General features: G+C 43.8%; 2 protein-coding genes across 6 annotated transcripts; one reads left to right on the forward strand and one right to left on the reverse strand.

Annotated features, from left to right (window-relative positions):
- Positions 1–7,497, reverse strand: hmgn3 (high mobility group nucleosomal binding domain 3). Of its 5 annotated transcripts, none has more exons than XM_035618015.2 (7): positions 7,289–7,482; positions 5,545–5,595; positions 5,235–5,264; positions 3,534–3,587; positions 2,845–2,943; positions 2,489–2,588; positions 1–851 (listed from the first exon to the last, which is right to left on the reverse strand). In XM_035618015.2, exons 1-7 carry the CDS (start codon positions 7,301–7,303, stop codon positions 844–846), a joined length of 357 nt encoding a protein of 118 aa, XP_035473908.1. In that variant the 5' UTR covers positions 7,304–7,482; the 3' UTR covers positions 1–843. The 5 variants fall into 5 exon arrangements, with proteins under 5 accessions (XP_035473908.1, XP_035473907.1, XP_035473910.1 ...); XM_035618014.2 differs by lacking the exon at positions 7,289–7,482 and adding an exon at positions 7,176–7,220; XM_035618017.2 differs by lacking the exon at positions 5,235–5,264 and having other exon boundaries at positions 7,289–7,497.
- Positions 7,498–11,561: 4,064 nt separating this feature from the next.
- enpp5 (ectonucleotide pyrophosphatase/phosphodiesterase 5) lies at positions 11,562–18,390 on the forward strand. Its single transcript, XM_035617429.2, has 4 exons — positions 11,562–11,836; positions 12,441–13,343; positions 13,903–14,079; positions 15,568–18,390. The coding sequence occupies exons 2-4, from the start codon at positions 12,464–12,466 to the stop codon at positions 15,969–15,971; spliced, it is 1,461 nt and encodes a 486-aa protein (XP_035473322.1). The 5' UTR covers positions 11,562–11,836; positions 12,441–12,463; the 3' UTR covers positions 15,972–18,390.
- The last annotated feature ends 270 nt before the right edge of the window (positions 18,391–18,660 follow it).

An 18,660-nucleotide genomic window follows, 5' to 3' on the forward strand; every position in this document is an offset into this window, starting at 1 on the left:
TGACATCAACTTTTTCTTTTATTTCAAAATATTTTCCCAACAGGATGAAACTAGAGGGTCCAAAGCCAATAGAGCCGTCTAGAACAGAAGCACCACTCGTTATTGCTATGTCACTCTGCTGCAGGACAAGGCGTCCAGGGGTGTGGTGGTGGTGGTGGAGGGGGGGGGGGGGGGGGGGGGGGGGGGGACACAGACACATTCACTCAGGCACACACGTACAAAAGGAGCTATGTGAAACACAGTGGTGTTGATTCTAAAAAGTGAGTAAGGTTTTTTTTTTTTTAAAAACCTGCAGATGTTCTCAGTGGTGACTAAGGACCCGGTGTCTTGTAGCTCTGCAGACAAACTAATCCACCAATCCTCAACTTTACCATCGGGGGGTGGGGGGGCATTCCTTAATTGAGTGACCGATACATAATAATGATCATCTTTTCAAGAGCAGAATCACAACAAATATCGGCAGAGCTGGTTTTAAAGATCATAACAGTCGTGTTTACGGACCGCACTCAGGCAAAATGAAGAACATTTGTAGCCGTCTGATAAAACCACTTCATTCTGTCTTGATGCTTCTGAGAGGCATAGTGTGTAGCGAACGGAGGAGGGAGGAGGGAGGAGAAGTCGAGCAAAAACATACTGCAGGTGGTGACAAGAGCGTGAGCGTGAACGTGTGGGGATGGGGCTGCTGGTTGTCCGTCTCTACTATCACAAGTCTAAAAAAAAGTTCTGCATGGTACAAAAATCGTCAGTAAAAAAAGATGCTTTGCTGCCATGGAGTCAGAGGGGACGAGTCGGTGGACGCGTCCATGTCTTTACGCCTTCTCCTCAGTCGCCTCCTCCGCTGCTTCAGTTACCTGGAGGGGGTAGGAGGGAAGAGTTAGTAGAGGTAGAAAAGAAAGGAAGTGTTACCCCTTATTCTCTCCACAGGTAGATACCACTAACTCTCACTTTGCTTAGTTTGCTCTGCCAAAGCCCAGATGGGAAGTCCTCAGTGAGTGTGTAGATCAAATGAATTCTGCATATCACTAAGTCGGCCTTTAACCAGTTGGAAGATGAAAGGTGATCTCTCAAAATAACCTAGATGAAATTGCCACACACTTGGCTGTACTTGGTTTTTCAGCTTGATAAGTCTGTCGCTGGAAGCATCTTCACCGAGTTGATCTGAACAAGTTTGCATCAGCCCTTTGCTTCAGATTTGAAATTGTTTGGGGCAAAATGGCGAAACAACTTGCAGAGCCTGATTCTCGGAACAAACCCGATGATTTCAAAAGAGGAAAATTGTCCTGTAAGCATCCAAATGGGACCTCAGCACTTCTCTGAAATGATTCGAGGAAATAAAAAGGTCAGTGAAGTTTGTGGAGCGTACTTAAAGGAATAGATGGGCATTGTGGGAAGTGCATTTATCCACGTTATTGCCGCGTTACACGTGAAGGTCAATACTCCTCTCATGTATTTATGTCTATATAAATATGAAGCGAGAGCTAGCAGCCTGTCAGCCTAGCATCCAGGCTATGTCCAACGGTAACAAAATTTGACTGTATGAACTTTTCCCAGAGCAGTCTACTCTACTTTGTAGAAAGTTATGTTAGTTGCTATTGAAAACAAAAGGTCTGTAACGCAGAGAGATCTGTGAGAGATGAATAGAGAGATGAGATGTGAGAGATTAACACAATGCCTGTAAACTTGTTTCTGGAAGACATGCTGTCCTTTTTTCTTTTTTTTTCATTTGAGCATTGAATAGATCCATTCATCCCTGATGTTTGCGTTAGCGTCTGATATAGATATCGCAAAGCCCAAGCAAGTCAAATCCAAAGATGCAAAATATGTCTGTGATTAGACTGTGAAATGACTCTTGGACATGGGATTAAGATCAGCTCGAGGTTGCCAGATGACATGATCCCGAGTGAATGTCTTTCAGACTGAAATCATATCACGAGTTTGGCCCGTTTGACAGGTACACACTTGCACGGCACATAAGTGCCCTCTCTCGTTGCTCTAGAAAAAGCTACTCACTGAATCCCTTAACTCCTCTGGTGTCAGTAGGAATCAACAGTATCTCAACAAGGAAAGAGAAATCCGTCTGTATGCGACTTTATGTGTATGTGTGTGTGTGTGTGTGTGTGTGTGTGTGTGTGTTTGTGTGCATGTTTGCACGATCTCACTGGAGGGGACATATCCTGTCTGTATCTCTGCCTGGCCACTGGTGGAGCCAGTTGTCTATGAACGCGATGAGCCAATCATCTTTGACATCACAAGTGTGAGCAGCGCTGAACCTTCCTGCTGGTGTATAAAAAGTTGTCCTTGGCCCACTTCACTGCACACGGCAAGGAAAACGCCAGACATCCTCTCTTTTTCACTCTCTCTCTCTCGGGCCAATACACACAGCACTGCAAAGCACACTGGGTATAATGTTTGCTGGATCATTGTCCAATTTCACTGCATGTTAGTGTCCAAAACACACCGAGGATGGATTAGAAACACTCGACCGTACCCTTGACTCTGACTGTCTCACTCTGTCCTCTCACGGACATCAAAGAGGGAGCCGTGCTTCTGATGGATGACACGCTGACAGACGGACGAGACACATAGATCTGTGTGCGTGCGTGTGTGTGTTTGTGTGTCAGCGTTCGTATGCGAGTGGAAAATGGCGTTATTATTAGTGATAAGACACAGGTATGGGTTTGCAGTGGGTTATGGAGGGATATAGGTGTGGTGCAGGCGTACGTGTGTTCATGTTTGTACACAAATTGACAAGAAAAGGGAGTAAAGATTGTTATTTTCTTTTCTTCTCTGACTGATTCCTTTTTAAGATGTTCTTGATTATTTTCCTCTTTTCCCCCCATGTACCTCATTGGTCTTGCTCTCTCCGTTCTGGGCAGGGCTGTCTTCTTTCTTTCCCCTGGCGCCTCCTTTCTTCGCCTTTGCCCCCTTATCATCCGCCACCTTCTGCATGTGGAAAAATCAGCTGAACATACACACTCGATGATGGCAGACATTATCACGCAATCTCCAAAAGATTTTCTGTATGTAAGGCTCATACTTTGTATTTTTACTCATTTCCACACAAAAAAAACATGTACCAATTGAGAATAATTCCAACCCAAATTAAGAATCAGAACGTTCTTGTTTTTGCTGTATCTTGACGCAGGATGTCAGTGCTGCTTCTCATTATAGAAAGGGAAGACACAATGTTGATTATGCTTTAGCAGGCCTTTAAAGTGATAAAAATAAATTTAATCACATGATAGAATTTGAAAATTAGAGAGTGATGGTGCTGCAAATTATAGTTTCATGACATTTCATCAATATTTTAAATACCGGTGACTGCACAAAATGTTTTTGCACCTGATGAGTTCTGTGTGTTTTACACATCCAGCAGACTTGGTAAGGCACATAAACCCGCAGTGAGAGGCAGACGGTTGCAAATTTTTGTGTGTGTTAGAGTGTTAGTGTGTGTTTGTGTGTGTGTGTGTGTGTGTGTGTGTGTGTGTGTGTGTGTGCGCGCGTGCCTGTGCGTGTGTGTGTGTGTGCTTTACCTTGATGATGGCTTTCTTGGGCTTGGCCTCGGGCTTGGGTGGGGCAGTGGGTTTCTAAAAATTACACAAAAGACAGTTAGGACTGACCAAGCTCAAGTGCAAAGTATTTGGAGAAATATTGATTCATCTTTAGTTCCCTCTTCTCTCTACACTTACGATGCCAATCCAATACTAATTAAAATAATATTTCTTTAGCCACGACACATGGCACATAGAGGATGGAAATGTCTGCACTGGATCCCACTGTTAATGTTAATAATGATGAATACTGTACAGTATTTTGGAGCGATGGGATCAGACTGTATTCCTGGGCTAAGTAGTTTTAAACATCTGCCACTTCTAAAAGTAAAGTGTCCACAAACCACCATGCAATGACTATCTCAGATGCCTGTTTCAATTCTCGCCAGTCAGCGCGAGTGAGTTTGTTGCAGGTTTTTTTTTTCCAGGCTGCTGAGCGCCGACCACGTTACCCTGAAGCCACGAGCTTACACTAACACTACTGTGACAAAATTAAATAATGTGATCCTTTCACAGAATATCTCTGTTTTTCCTCTCGAAATCCCTGACACATGAAACGATGAAAGTATAAGATAGAAATATTATCCTCAGACTGGGGCGAGTGGGGCTCAACGTTTACAGTTACTGTACATTACAGAAATTAAAGCTGTTTTGCAGTCTGGATAGTAGTCTATAAACAACATATCAGTGCTTGTTTACTGCAACAACAAAAAAAAGTCACTTTATTAAGTGTGTTGACCTATGAAGGCATTCACTGGAAATATAAAATCCGATCAGGAAGCATGCAAAGATTCATTGATTACACGATTAGACAGTAAAAGCCTCAAGAAGTAGATTGACATTTTGGGAGATTACGCTTATTCTCTTGTTTCCTCTTGCTATTCTACTGTCTGTCTGTCTGTCTGTCTGTTAAAGCGCAACAGATCAGTGACTTCCTGGAGCCTTTACAGGTCACCTGACCTAGAACCTGTGACTTGACGCTTTTTACAGTATGGCTTTTGTACAGATGAAACAAACCAGATATATAATGTAGTGCTGGGGGTGATTTTTCTTTTCTTTTTACCTTTGGACACAACAATTTCCCCCGTCTGATTGTCTTTATACTAAGCTACGCTAAATGACCGCTAGCCGTCTAGTACAGAAAATATGAGCAAGTCCCAAAATGTCATATACTATTCCTTGAAAGCGCACATGCAAATGAACTGTGCGAAGACATGCAAAGATGCAAAACAGATGAGTTGAACACGCAAAGTAGAAAACAGATAAAAACACACATATATGATCTGTACAGCAGAGCTGCATGATCACATGAAAATGACCCAGTGATACATTTACTGGATAATATGATCATGGTTGCTAGTTTTGGTTACTATGGGGTATTTTCAAGCATAGCCAAGAGTTGAATTATAATAATATTCTAGTCATTAACTTTTGGGATACTACACTTTCAATCATGCAGCCCTGCATACTGGGGACAACAGAAAAAAAGACATGCAGACTGGACAAGGACGTTGTGCAAGGATGTTTGTGGAATTTGCAAATTGCTCTGATCAATCCCATAAACTGGGCGAGGACTTTACTCTGGGCTTTGGTAATATGACAGTTGTTGTCCCAGAGTCGGGGGGGGCGGGGGAGAGGACAGTGACAGAGGTGAGGACAGGGAGGGGAGAAAACAAAACTTACCACCAACAACCTCTCTGACCTTCTGGTGGGCTACCGGAGGAAGGGATGATCAACGAGACAGAGAGAGAGAGAGAGAGAGTGACAGAGAGAGAGAGAGAGAGATATCAGTTGTACCTTTGCAGCCTGATCTTGAGCTGCTTGGTGACTGCTCCAAGCTTCCTAATCATTAACCTGTCATGTGTCTATTGTCTCACTCACACACACACACACACACACACACACACACACACACACACAGGGAATAAAAATACACAGCACACAAACACATTTCAGAACGACCACACAGCACTTGAACATCCAAAACATTTACCTCTTGTTTTGTGACTTTGGAGGTATCCTTGCCCTCAAGACCCTCTCGAGACTGCGTTGATAAAACAACAAATAGAGAGACTGTTACTGGGGCAAGTGTGTGCAGGTCCATGCATATGAGACAGCCCCAGCCCCCCAACCACACACACACACACACACACACACACACACACACACACACACACACACACACACACACACACACACACACACACACACACACACACACACACACACACACACACACACACACACACACACACACACACACACACACACAGAGCCTGACCCTCTGTAGTTAAGAATGTGAATGTGTGTGAGGTTCACATTGGGTTCATTAGGGTATAATGTGTAGCTTGTAATTTCAGGAGGAATAATAAAAGGCAAATCAATTCACAGTATGGCTTTGGAAAAGGGTAAAACAGTTGAAAACAGATAAAAAAATGAGAAAGGTCTGATCATTTGAACAGACATGCCACTATGGACTATGATGAAAGTATAATAAATGTGTAACTTGAGCAGAAACAATCAGTAACTGTATCGTTAACCGTTCTGACATTCTCTAGACCAATTGATTTTTCGATAAAAATAAAAATGTTGAGTTCAGTATTGTATATCACAGAAATTGGTTAACAACGTCTTCATTAAATCACCTTTTTTTAAATCCAAGTGGAAAATTGCATATTGCAATTTCATATTACCTGATGAAAGCCATATGATGAAGCTGTCTGATTACCATTTAAATGGAGGCATCTTGCCTGACATGACAAGTGCTGAGCCCCCCCTCCCAAACAATAATGGAATATAAACATGGATTCTTCTGGACGCGGATGTCGAACAATAACACACAGTGGGGGCTGTCAGGCTTCATTTACATGACCACAACATGAGCATGGCGTGTTCAGGCTGCAGGCAGGTAAGGAAGGTGGACAGATGAGTCCAGCCCAGCAAAACACACACACACACACACACACACACACAGAATGTTGGTTCAGCCCGCAGGTTGGTAATCGCATCATTTGCATGTGGGCGACCTCCGCCCCTAGAGGCCCCCCATTCTCTGTCGTCAAAGTCGAATGTGCGCAGACAATGGCAGCTTGGAGGTGGCAGAAAAAAAGCCAGTTTCCACGTATGCACCGATACAATGCACCGCTGTTTAGACAGTGTCCCGCACTCCGTGTCCCTGATCCCCCCCCCCCCCCTCTCTTTATTCCTTTCTCCTCCTCTGGGTGTAGGTTTGCTCGCCTACCGTTCAGACAGGGAGGAGGTGATCTCCCCCCCCCCCGCTGCTAGTTTACACATTATTCAGAACATGTAAGTCTCGGTCTATGCGCACAGGAGAATTATCACCACGCACGTCCTCTGCGAGATTTTACGCATCCATCCATCGCTCCATCCGTCCGTCCGTCCGGTGGGTCGGTTTGACTTTCACCAGTGCGCGCGGTGGACAGGGAAGTGACAAATGAAACGACCTCGCGATCGGCCATTGAGACGAGCTCGGCGACGGTTACAGTGTAAATAAATGTCATGTGGCCGATGAAACAGCCGTCGTGCGGGCGCAGACGTGTTGAAGCACACCCGGAAAGACTGCGGGACTGAAAGACGCTTCCCGAAACTTTGGCATCACCTCACCTGCCTCGACGTCGCCACAAAATCGCGCATCCGCTATTTCCCCCTCAAATGCAAGAGCAGGAAAAAAGAAACTACAGTGAGAAAGTGAGACAGGCGGCACAGGCGACACTCACCCTTCTCTTCGGCATTTTTACGCGAGTTCTTCTCCACGAAGCGCGGAAAAAAAATTGTTTTGAGGTCGAGCCCGAAGAACCAAGAGAGGTGAATTTGAACTACCTCGAAATACAGGATCAATATCTAAGCACCTTCGATAGTATGTTGATTATATGCACTCCCCCAAAACTCTATACCTCCCACGGCCATTGGGCAGACGGGTCCAAATCAGCTCCTGTGCCGACTCCCGATTGGCTCAGCCCGCGCCTATGTAAATGAGAGGCTCGTGCTCATTGGTCGACCTTTATCAGAGGCTCCCCGTGATTGGCTCCGCGCTCTTTGTGCGCAGATCCCACCAGAGTGCGAAAGCTTGAGAGGGAAAGTGGAGACGGGCCAATGGAAGCGTGGGGCCGACTCTCGGCGGATCTGGGTAATGTAGGATGAGCCAGAGAGAGAGGGAACGGGAGAGAGATGTAAATAAAACATAAAGGGCCAGAAAAGCCGCCACAATGGCACAATGTTGACCATAGACCAGCTCCAGAAAAAACATTTTGTCTTGTAGGGTTTCTCGGTTATAAAGAACTAGAGCAATGGCACCATGGTTTTTGCAATGCAAATACACTGCTAAGGCACCAGTAGGAACACAACACCAAGTAAAACAATAAAAATGGATAAGAAAATGGATACCGCCTACTATTGCAGACAAAATTAGACCTGTTGGATACTTTTTTGCCCATTGCAATTTACCATTCATACCACTTTCTTTTCCCCCATCATATTTAGGATATGTATACCTCACTTTGTGGACAATCATTTTATCGAATATAACGTGAGGCCCAAGGTGATGCTGTGGCCCCTCACGATTAGGTCTGCAGACTGCTGTGTGAGTGAATAGGGGAATATAAAACCGGATTTCATAATGATATTGACAAAGAAGCTGTGTCAATGTAGATATGGCACGTCATGGGAAATGGTCAACCTAGATGTGCACAAAGGATTCGTGCCTGTTCTTTTTATTTGTCTGCGTCCTAATGGGACGGTTAACCTAGGGGCCCAATGTCTCTGTGGAGTTGCCAAAGAGGAGGCAAGTTCCTGTCTAGTAAACCTGCATGTATCTCATTGGCCAAAGTGTCCTGCAGTTCGGCCCAATGGCCCCTGTGACTGGCCCAAAACAACTCAGATTGGCCCCAGAGTCCCAGAATTTTCTTCAGTTTCTCTTCAGTCCATTCCTTATATCCCCCGACCGCATGCACAGCAACCTCATTTTTTGCAGGGACTATATCTGTTAAAACAGATGGAATCACTGTCGAAAGGATTCCTAACACAAGAGAGGATAAGGTGTCAACTAAATTTTTTTTTTTAATTCTCATTTGCGATCCTGATTCAAATTTGTAGTTTCAATCAGGATTGTTTTGAGTAATTTTTCCACAATATTGTTTTGCTAGAATATTCATGTTAAAGACTGGCCACCCTCTCAAAGCACCGATTTGAGAGGTTAAATATTTTGTTGTGTATTTTGTTTATCTTTATGAAACTTCTTTTAGGCTACTGTAAAACTTCTCCACCATCCTCAAAATTAAGTATACTACACTTCTTGTGATATCGTCGATAAATGCTGCTACAATGTACTCTATTTTTATTTTTGATACTAGAAGCTTCAGTGCTTCTAGTATGGTGATATATGCAACAATGAACAGCCCAGAGTGTTTTCTACACAACAGTGGCATATTCCACAACGTTGACGTGCATACACATACTGCAAGTATCGGCCCATGTTGAACATACAATGACCGTAAAACACATTAGAAATCAACAAAGGCCACCACAACATTCTTGAGCAACATCACAATGGATAGATGGATAGAGAAAGAGGGAGAGAGAGAGAAATTCTTTCACAAATCTCACAAAAGACAGAGCTTTCCTGTCCAAACAAACAAACAAAAAAAAAGGCCCTCCATGTCCACATGGCTGTGAATACACAACTGTTTCAGGAGTCAACCCAGAACACACAGGAGCAGGTAGCATGATGGGCGCTCCGCTGTCCCCATATAGATTCACACTGTCAGCTGAATGGATGGCAAAAAAACCACACAATGGCAACAAGTACAACACATGCAAACATAACAGAAAGGCACCAAAGGAATCCACAATGAAAGGAAATGATACCCCCCAACTTATTTTTGAAAAAAAAAAATTCTTTAATGTATGCATCTTTCTTTTTTGGATATGTGCATGGGTTGTCTTTACTTTTAGATGTTTTGCTTTTGTGGTTTATTTTGATTTTAATTTTCCACGGCGACTTTTAAAACCTACACACTTGAAACATTTATATGCATCCACAGAAGTACACCCAATGGTAAAGTAAAAGCTTATAAATTGTTGCATGTACTAAAAATTGACCATGGGTGTGAACGTGAGAGTTAATAGTTGTGTGTGTCTCTGTGTGTTGGCCCTGCGAAACGCTGGCGACCTGTCCAGGGTTTAACCCTGCCCCTCGCCCAATGTCAGCTGGGATTGGCTCCAGCCCCCCCCAACAACAAACTTGCTGCATTCTCTGAAGGGAGAAGTTTCTATTGTAGTATGCCTGTTTTAGATGATATCGGTATAATATTCTTCCAAACAAGTCATATAAAAAAAGAAAATCCTACATAAGGCAGCTAAAGTGATGACACACTTTTAATTTACCAAATGTCCAGAAAATTCAGATTATGGCTGATTGAAAATTTGCAGCAGTAAAATGAAGTAATATTGCATTTCAGGCAATGTGATTTTCATTACCAGTCTGTTAAACTGCAGCGCCCGTGTGTTTGGCCCTCTAAAGAGCTGCTACTGTTGAGTGATGAATATTAGTGCAGAATCCCCCCCAAGGCAGTGTTGAAGAAAATATGATCCCAATCGAACGATCTTAAAGGGTCTCATGAGGGTTTGAATAGGTTTTAAATTGTTATCTGGCTTTGTCCTTGTGGTTAAGTAACGGCAATTCTATAAAAAGACAGTCCCTCCTGTCTAAACCCCCTGTGGTAAATATGCAGCACATAAAGAGCTACATTGAACAAAAAAAGAATTCCAATCAGAACGAATCAGCCTTTCTCTCTTGTTTGTAAATCAAAACTACTATCATGAAAAAAGGTATCTATATAGGTCGCCATGAACACCTGGATAACAGCCTATGAAAAGAGGCTTGGTTTCAGGCATCTTTAATCTTATTCACCTGTCCTCTTCCAATTGCAGAAAAGTTAGATATCTTGGGGTATCTCACTCACTCCTCATGTGGAACAGAATCTGGAGGAACTCAGTATCAATGCCCAAATGAATAAGATTTAGAGTAATACAACTGAAATACATTGCATGGACAATTCCTGATTTGTCTTTTGTGCAAAAGCTATGTCCTGGTATTGTATTACTCTCTTGTCATACATTGTCTGTCTGTCTGTCATGGAAAATCTATAATAACATCTAAATATGACAAAAAAATAAAAATAAATTGGGAGTCAGTTCTTCACCTTGGAATTAGCAGCTGAAAAAGATGGTCCCATTTTATATATATATATATATATATATATATATATATTTTAATCAGCTGTTGTGGAGCTTTTGACTATAACCATAAATAGAGGTCAGGAAAATATTAGTTTTCCTCCAGAAAAAGACGTTGCACAAACAGCAAAGGATGCAGGCTCGAAATTGAGAGGATGGAAACGGCGCATGGAGGCAACCAGCCGCGGTAAACCGATCTGAGTCTTCGCGGGGACGGACGCGCAGGTCGGAGGGTCAGAAATAGGCTCGGTCTGGCCCCGCAGCGACATTACTGAGATGCCATCTTTCTTTATCGACACGGCGGGCGACGAGAGCCCCGAACGGCTGTGCGCGGTACTCGACTGACACCTTGTGGACAGTCTTTGTCATTACTTTTTGCAGGGCGGCTAACTGCTTATCTTTGCACGTTCAACACCATTTTGTAAAAATAAATAATAATAATAATAATAATAATAATAATAATAATAATAATAATAATAATAATAATAATATTAATAAAAAACGGCACCTGACAGAATTAGAGCAACATTGTCTTGCTAATTGAGTTGCTCTATTTCTAAAAACACCTCACAAACATTTAATTTGGCAGATTAAATGCTTATTATTATTATTATTATTATTATTATTATTATTATTATTATTATTATGATTAGTTCATACTTCTGACCGCAAAAAATATTGACTGACACCACGATATCTTATTTCCATTTTTCTTCTTCATAACGCCGGATCCCCCCCCTCGCCTTACATTACGTCATCGGGACCTGTGCACTTGTGTTCGGGTGACGCAGCTCTTCGCGAGCCGAGGCATGCACTCGCAGGACGCGCCGTGCAGCCCAGCCCGTTGTCTCCGTGCGGATTGAGATAGATATTGACCCGTCGGAAAAAAAAAGCAGCTGAGCAGAAACCCCCAGACCCGCCGCCGGTCAGCAAAGGCCGCCCGGGCCACCTCCTCCAGCCGCAGACCGAGTCCGGGCTGTTGTCTCTCGGCGAGCAGCGCGGGGGCGAGCCGGCGCATAACTGATCACGAGGTGAGCTTGTTGACAGCGCGCGGGCGTTTTGTTGTTGTTGTTGTTGTTGACAGATTTGGGCATGTGCATTTCTGTGCTGCGTGTGTCCGTCCGACATCGTCTGCGTGTTGTAGCTGTTAGCGGCGCAGCACCGACGCCTGTGAACAGGAAGTCTGACGTCGAGCCATTTGTGCCGCAAGTCGCTTTTCTAGACGCATCGTGTCCAGTGATCGTGAGCCTTAACTGGTGTCTGTGGAAACGAGGTCTCCAGCGTGGAGCAGGATATATAAATGATAATATCAGTACGGTGCCACAATAAATGTAACTGCTTAATGAATTTGGGTTATTTCAGTATTACAGTACTCTGATAGAGGCCTTTCTGAACTCACTTCTGATTTGCTTGGTCACCATATCCACACACATAACCTTAAAATAAGTTTGAGCGCATCAGAGATTAGAGGTGAACATTTTGTAGCATTTTGATTTCTCTTCTCTGGAACTAACGGGCGGAAGACAAACCCCCAAAACAACCCCAGTACAAAAGTTCACAAACGTCTGTGGGCAGGATTGTCCATATTGATATAGGTTCATTCCATAGCCATAAGAATTTTGTGTGTGTTTCTAGGTTGTGTCCTTGCACACCGCACTATGCTGGGCCGAGGAGGCTGCAGTCCCCTGGTCTGCCTGGGGGCCCTGCTGCTGCTGCTGCCGCCTCCGGTCTCCCCCCATAGCCTGAACCAGGGTGGGAGCAGCGGCCACGGTGCGAAGGACCGGCCCAAGCTGCTGCTGCTGTCCTTCGACGGCTTCCGCTGGGATTACATCCACCGGGTCCCGACGCCCAACTTCCACAGCATCATGGATGAGGGGGTGATGGTGGAGCAGGTGGAGAACACTTACATCACCAAAACCTTCCCCAACCACTACAGCCTGGTGACGGGTCTGTACGCGGAGACGCACGGCATCGTGGCCAACGAGATGTACGACCCCGCTCTCAACCGCTCCTTCTCCATGGAGACGGACAGTATTTACGAGTCGCGGTGGTGGGAGGAGGCGGTGCCTCTCTGGGTGACCATCCAGAAAGCCGGAGGGCGCAGCGGGGCGGCAATGTGGCCTGGGTCCGACGTGAAGATCCACGGCCTGTACCCCTCTCAGTTCCTCCCGTACAACGCCTCGGTCTCGTTCGAGACCAGAGTGGAGCGGATCATCGGGTGGTTCTCTGCGCCCAAAGAGGAGGCGGTGGACTTTGCAGTCCTGTACTGGGAGGAGCCCGATGAGAGCGGGCACCTCCTGGGGCCTCAGAGCTCCCTCATGGACGCGGTCATCGTCGATATCGACGAGAAGCTCGGCTTCCTCACGAACGAGCTGAAGAAGGCCGGGCTGTACGAGAAAGTGAACCTGATAGTGACCAGTGACCACGGGATGACGCAGCTCTTCACTGATAACATCATCGAACTGGATGAGTATGTCAGCAGGGACCTGTACACCTGGGTGGACAAGAGTCCAGTGGTGGCAATACTGCCCAACGAAGGTATCGCTTTCAAACAATCGATAGTGACACTTAGGATGAGAAGATCGATGCCACTCTTATGTCTGTATGATGACTAAAAATCCAGAGCTGGAGATTAAATTACAAACAACACAACACATCAAAGTGACACATTTTTGGTTTTATGTGAGGATTATATTGGACTAGATGGGCGCAGTGACGTTTTCTACTTCAACCAACCTATTAGCCATACAGACACAATAGTGGTATCAATCTTTTCATCAAACTCTTGGCAATAAAGTGGAATAAGTTTAGGCCCCAAAGTTTTGCTGTTATCCTTAATGGATGCATGATATATTTTTATCAAGAATGGTAAAAAAAAATGTTAAACGTTATTCTAAATCTGATGATTAGATCTGTCATTTAGTTTCATATTTCTTCTCTAACAGGGTATGTGGATTTCAGGAATATGGCCCTTTAAACTTGGATCTTTTTTTCTAGTTATACATAAATATTTGTAACATTTCTGAAATGTTGAATAGCTTAATTTTTTGATACTAATTCCTCAAATTGAATTTTTGTATCCGTGTACGTCTTCCAGGGAAGCTTGACGAGGTGTACAACAAGCTGGCGGACGCCAACCCCAACATGGAGGTGCACAAGAAAGAAGAAATCCCCGAGCAGTTCCACTATCAGCACAACATCAGGATCATGCCCATCATCCTGGAGGCCAAGGAGGGCTGGACCATCATGCAGAACAGGACCGGGCCCTTCATGTGTACGTTTATGAACCCTACATGATGCTGAAGCTGTGTTGAGACAATATTCTGCTCTGCACATGAAACGGGTTTTTTTTGTTGTCATTTCAAACTGCAGCTTCCATCTGCTCCTATTAATAGCTTCACTTGAGATTCATTTTTTTTCCTTCAGCCACTGAACCGAAGCTCGCTCATGTTACACCAGCTGTAATTAACAAAGAAAGCCATATTTGTTTTCCCCTTTAGAAACAGCAGGGGACGTGGGTGTGGATGTTCTTCTTGTTCTGCCTCCTGGAGCAGTTATTTTTGTCTTGAGCCAATTCAAATCAAGCAGAATTTTTTTTTCTCCCCCAAAACACCTCCTCTTCAGATTAGAGATGTCAAACCGTGTGTCATGGTGGGCAGGGGTTTTAATGCGGCTGCAGACCGGAGCAGCTCATTTTGAATGCTTCATTCATTCTGCTTCTCTGGTGGAAAGACGGTTAATCAGTAAAACGACCTGGTGGCAGGAAGAATAAGCTGCTGACGCTCACTCACACTGTCTTCTCTGACAAAATGGTGTGTGTGTGTGTGCGTTTTGCACCATGATACTTACACTGCACGTTAGAAGCTGTTTGTATTGTCCCGCTGTTTCAGCAGGTCAGAAGAAAACAGTGCTGGACTGCATTTGCAAATGGAGAAGTTATTACTGTAGCGTGTCTCATCCAAGGAATTGCTCTCACAGTCTGTTTACACAGTGTCAAACCTTCAGTCAATGTTGGCGATTAATCGGCCACATCGGCACAGTGAACGTGGCAAAGTTGTGTTGAAAAGACGGCTTGCGACGACACTTGGATGTGTGGCCCATGGAGTGTTATTGTAACGGTTACATCCTCGCAACCGTCTTAAAACACTTTCAGAGCCAGTATTTTCAATAATTTAAATCCTGTTTTGTTTACATCCATGTTTACTTGCCAGCAGTCTTCTTCACTGCCTCCGTTGGTGTATTGCTGGATTTGTTTGCGCGTCACCTCCGCCAGAAATCAGGGGAATAGCCAGAAACCATATGCAGGCCTGTTTATTGTGTCGCCCATACACAAACAAAGTGAAAAAAATCATAAGAGCATTCGTCCATTTACATTACTCTGAGTCAAAGAGTCCACAGGGCAAGATATATCTGAGATGTTGTACCTGATTGGATGGTCGCTGCCATCGCGTTCAGCGCAGATTAACTGTATTGATTTTACTCACAGAGCATCCTGTCGGGGACGTAATAGCGCAGATAGATGTTGGGAGCAGCAGTCAGCCGGTCTTAGCTTCCATCAGGGTTTTGGGCCTTTATTTCCTCTTCAGCTCTACTCATGTGATGGTGGTAAATCACGATAGAGACGAGCAGTGTCCGGTCCCATAAATCTGCAAAAACTCAAAGTTCTGTCTGTGTTCCATGAGATGTGAAAACCGCACATTAACAATGCAAGAATACTTAACATCAAACTGTGTCTTATGTTTTTTTCCCCTTTTCTCTCCAGTGGGTAACCACGGCTATGACAACACCCTGCGCAGCATGCAGCCCGTGTTCGCGGCCCGTGGGCCTGCCTTTCGCCAGAATTACGTGAAAACCTTCATGCGCTCGGTCGACCTCTACCCTCTCATGTGCCAGATCCTGTCCGTGCGCCCTCTGCCGAACAACGGCTCCCTCTCAAACGTTCAGGACCTGCTGTCCGCGGAGCCGGCCACGTCCGCGCCCAGCGTCCCCCCCAGGGTCAGCGGTTACTCCTACGCCCCCGTCGTGGGCTCCTTCCTCAGCGTGGTGATGGTGCTGGGCTTCTTCGTGGTCTACGTCAGAGAGGTGACGCTCAAGCAGCTGCCCTCGCTCAAACACAGACGCAGGGAGATGTCGCAGCCCCTGCTGCAAGAGGACTTGCACCTGTAGCTGCAGAAGCAGAAAGGATGGCAGATGTAAAAGAAGAGGAGGTACTGCTCCCCAAGGTAGTCCGCTCTGCCCAGAAGCTTCCCCTAAACGCCTCCTTTACACCTGTAATCGCCATCGTGGTGCTCTTTAGTTAGTCGGAGAGCAAGAGAACCGGATCTGACCTCGCAATCATGTAGGGAGCTTTGCAATGGAAATGTGTAGGGTTTGCTTCTGGTGCAGGCACTTCATAGTGGCTTTGCTTTGATTGTGAATTTTACCTAATATCATCTCATTGTTCTCATTGTCACTTACAAAGTACAAAAACAACAACAAAAAAAGCTTAGAGTTGAGTTTTAACCACTGGCAAGTATGAACCTTTGGTGGCCAAAACTGTGACTTGGTTAGTATCAGGGTGTCAGTATGCTCCAAATGAATTAGTTTGTTTGAAGACAAAAGTGCTTATACTGAATAGTCATGGCGACTTAGCATAAAATATTTATATAAAATATCAAAGAAATATTTAGGCCTGACTTTTAAGATATGTGTTTTAATTGCATGTCAAATTTCTATCTATTTGGACTACACAGATTAACATATACAAACCAATAAACTAAATATGATGCATGTTTGTCAGTCAAACAAATCAAACGAGACGGACATTGATTTAATTGTTCCAATAAACCCAATGTGTTTTAAATACACAATAACCAAATTTGTATATTTATAAACAATAAATTCCTTTTTTTTTTAATTCATAAAGATTGGGTTTATGTATTCAATATTAATATAGCCTATTTAAAAAAAGGTCACATTAAGTTTATTAGTTCGTTTGTTAAACTTATGCAATCCAATTGGATGGAAATCTTGAATTAGGCCTAAATAATAATGAGTCAGTAACAGCCGCACTCCCAGGCAGGGTGAAAACCGTAGAGAGGGTTGGAAGCAATAATATATTTTTTTTAAACGGTGATACCTGCGCACAGTTTCAGACAATCTTTCCTTGATGGCATTCATAGCGTTGCACTCATTCGTGCGCAGGAAATGTAAGGGAAAAGAAGAAAAAAAGTAGCTTGAGGAGGAAGTTGAAATCCTGCCTAAACTTTTGCGACCTGGCCCCCCACCCACCCATCACAGTTTCGGTCAGGTACTTCTGGAACCACTTCTTTCGAAGTGTACTGACACCTGTACTTCAGGTAGAAGCAGCAGCGGCAGCGATCTGGCCCCCATTAGATTTGCTAAGGTACAAGAGGATCAAACGCCTTGTCAGTTATTTTTTCCCCACCAATTGCTCTACTTGAGGTTGCGAGCACTGAATTAGCAGTTTCTTAAATGCTGTGGTTGAGCGGGAGTATTAGAAACTCCACTATAGTCTCAGGCGATTGGCTGGGCTCGGTGTTCTTCTTGAATGTTACCTGGACGCGGACGCTCCAGCAAAGGCTCAGCCATGTGTACCAGGCCACTGCTCACACGCGTAGGTCATTCCATGAGCCGGTCACGTGGCGACCTTGCTCTTTAGTAGTCAGTTACCATTTGCCTTTTAACGTCAGCGGAGAGGATCTCTCTAATATGTGCAATCATTTGTGTGTAAGTTGTGTTATTGTAATTTTTGTGTAGCATTTGTGTTGGGGCAGGCATTTTCTGTATAGATGACTGTGTACTATACCCTCCTCCTCCTCCTAACACGTCGCCTGTCATATAACCATTTGTGGGTGAAATGTGAAGTGCAATTGCTATTAGTCAGTATTTTGTCGTGGGGGATTTCAAGGGGTTTTGCTGTTGCTCGGTTGAGAAGACTGTTCCTGTGTGAGAACTGTTCCCCTGATTTGCACTATACAGGACAGAACTGAAACAGCATGAAGGGATGCGTTTGAGCTCATGTATTATTTGCACTCCTCATTCGTAGTGGCTATTTGAAACAATAGAAGAAAAAAAAGTTAGGTGCCTCTTGCCAAAAAGCTTTTTCATCAGCGAAACCATAGAAAGTCGTGCAGAATCCAAACCTGCCGGTAAATTATTATAATATTATTTTAAGAACAAATTGGTTCAATTTTCCTCTTATGTTTTAAAACGCATTGACTAATACCTGTGCCCCAAAAAATGACAGACATCACTGTGAGAAATTACTTTTTAACAATATTTAAATTCATGAATTAAATAATTAAATTTATAAGCAAATTGTTAATTTTCTGATAATTGCCTTGTTTTATGAAAGTGTTGTCTGATGAGTTTTTTCCCCCCTGCAGAGAAATTAAATATACCCATGCTACCTATATTTGAATAATTAATTTGAAATTGTTTAGAAAAAAATAATAATAATCAGTTTATTATTGCCTTGGATTTGAAATATGGATATTTAATATGATTTACAAATTAACTATCTTTGCCATGTTGATGCAATTGAAGAGTCTTCTGGAAATAAAGGGACTAATGAGAATCTGAACGCATTGTATTTGTTTTGTTTTTAAAATGTTTGTACGTGTCCATGTATGAGGCTGCACTTTCCCCATGGGAGGAAAAGAAAGACTGAACACTTGAAGATTCTAATAAGAGAAAACCAATATAAAACACAAACCTTATTTGGTATCAATAAGGATTCAGAATTGTAAGTAAAAGTGCAAAAAATCTCGTGTACAGTACAACAACCTACCCTCAAGTCTTTAACACTGGACTGGCAGCCGGTGGTAGAATTTCACTGTAGATTCGAAAGACA

This window comes from Scophthalmus maximus, chromosome 18 (genome assembly GCF_022379125.1).
Source record: "Scophthalmus maximus strain ysfricsl-2021 chromosome 18, ASM2237912v1, whole genome shotgun sequence".
NCBI lineage: Eukaryota > Metazoa > Chordata > Actinopteri > Pleuronectiformes > Scophthalmidae > Scophthalmus > Scophthalmus maximus.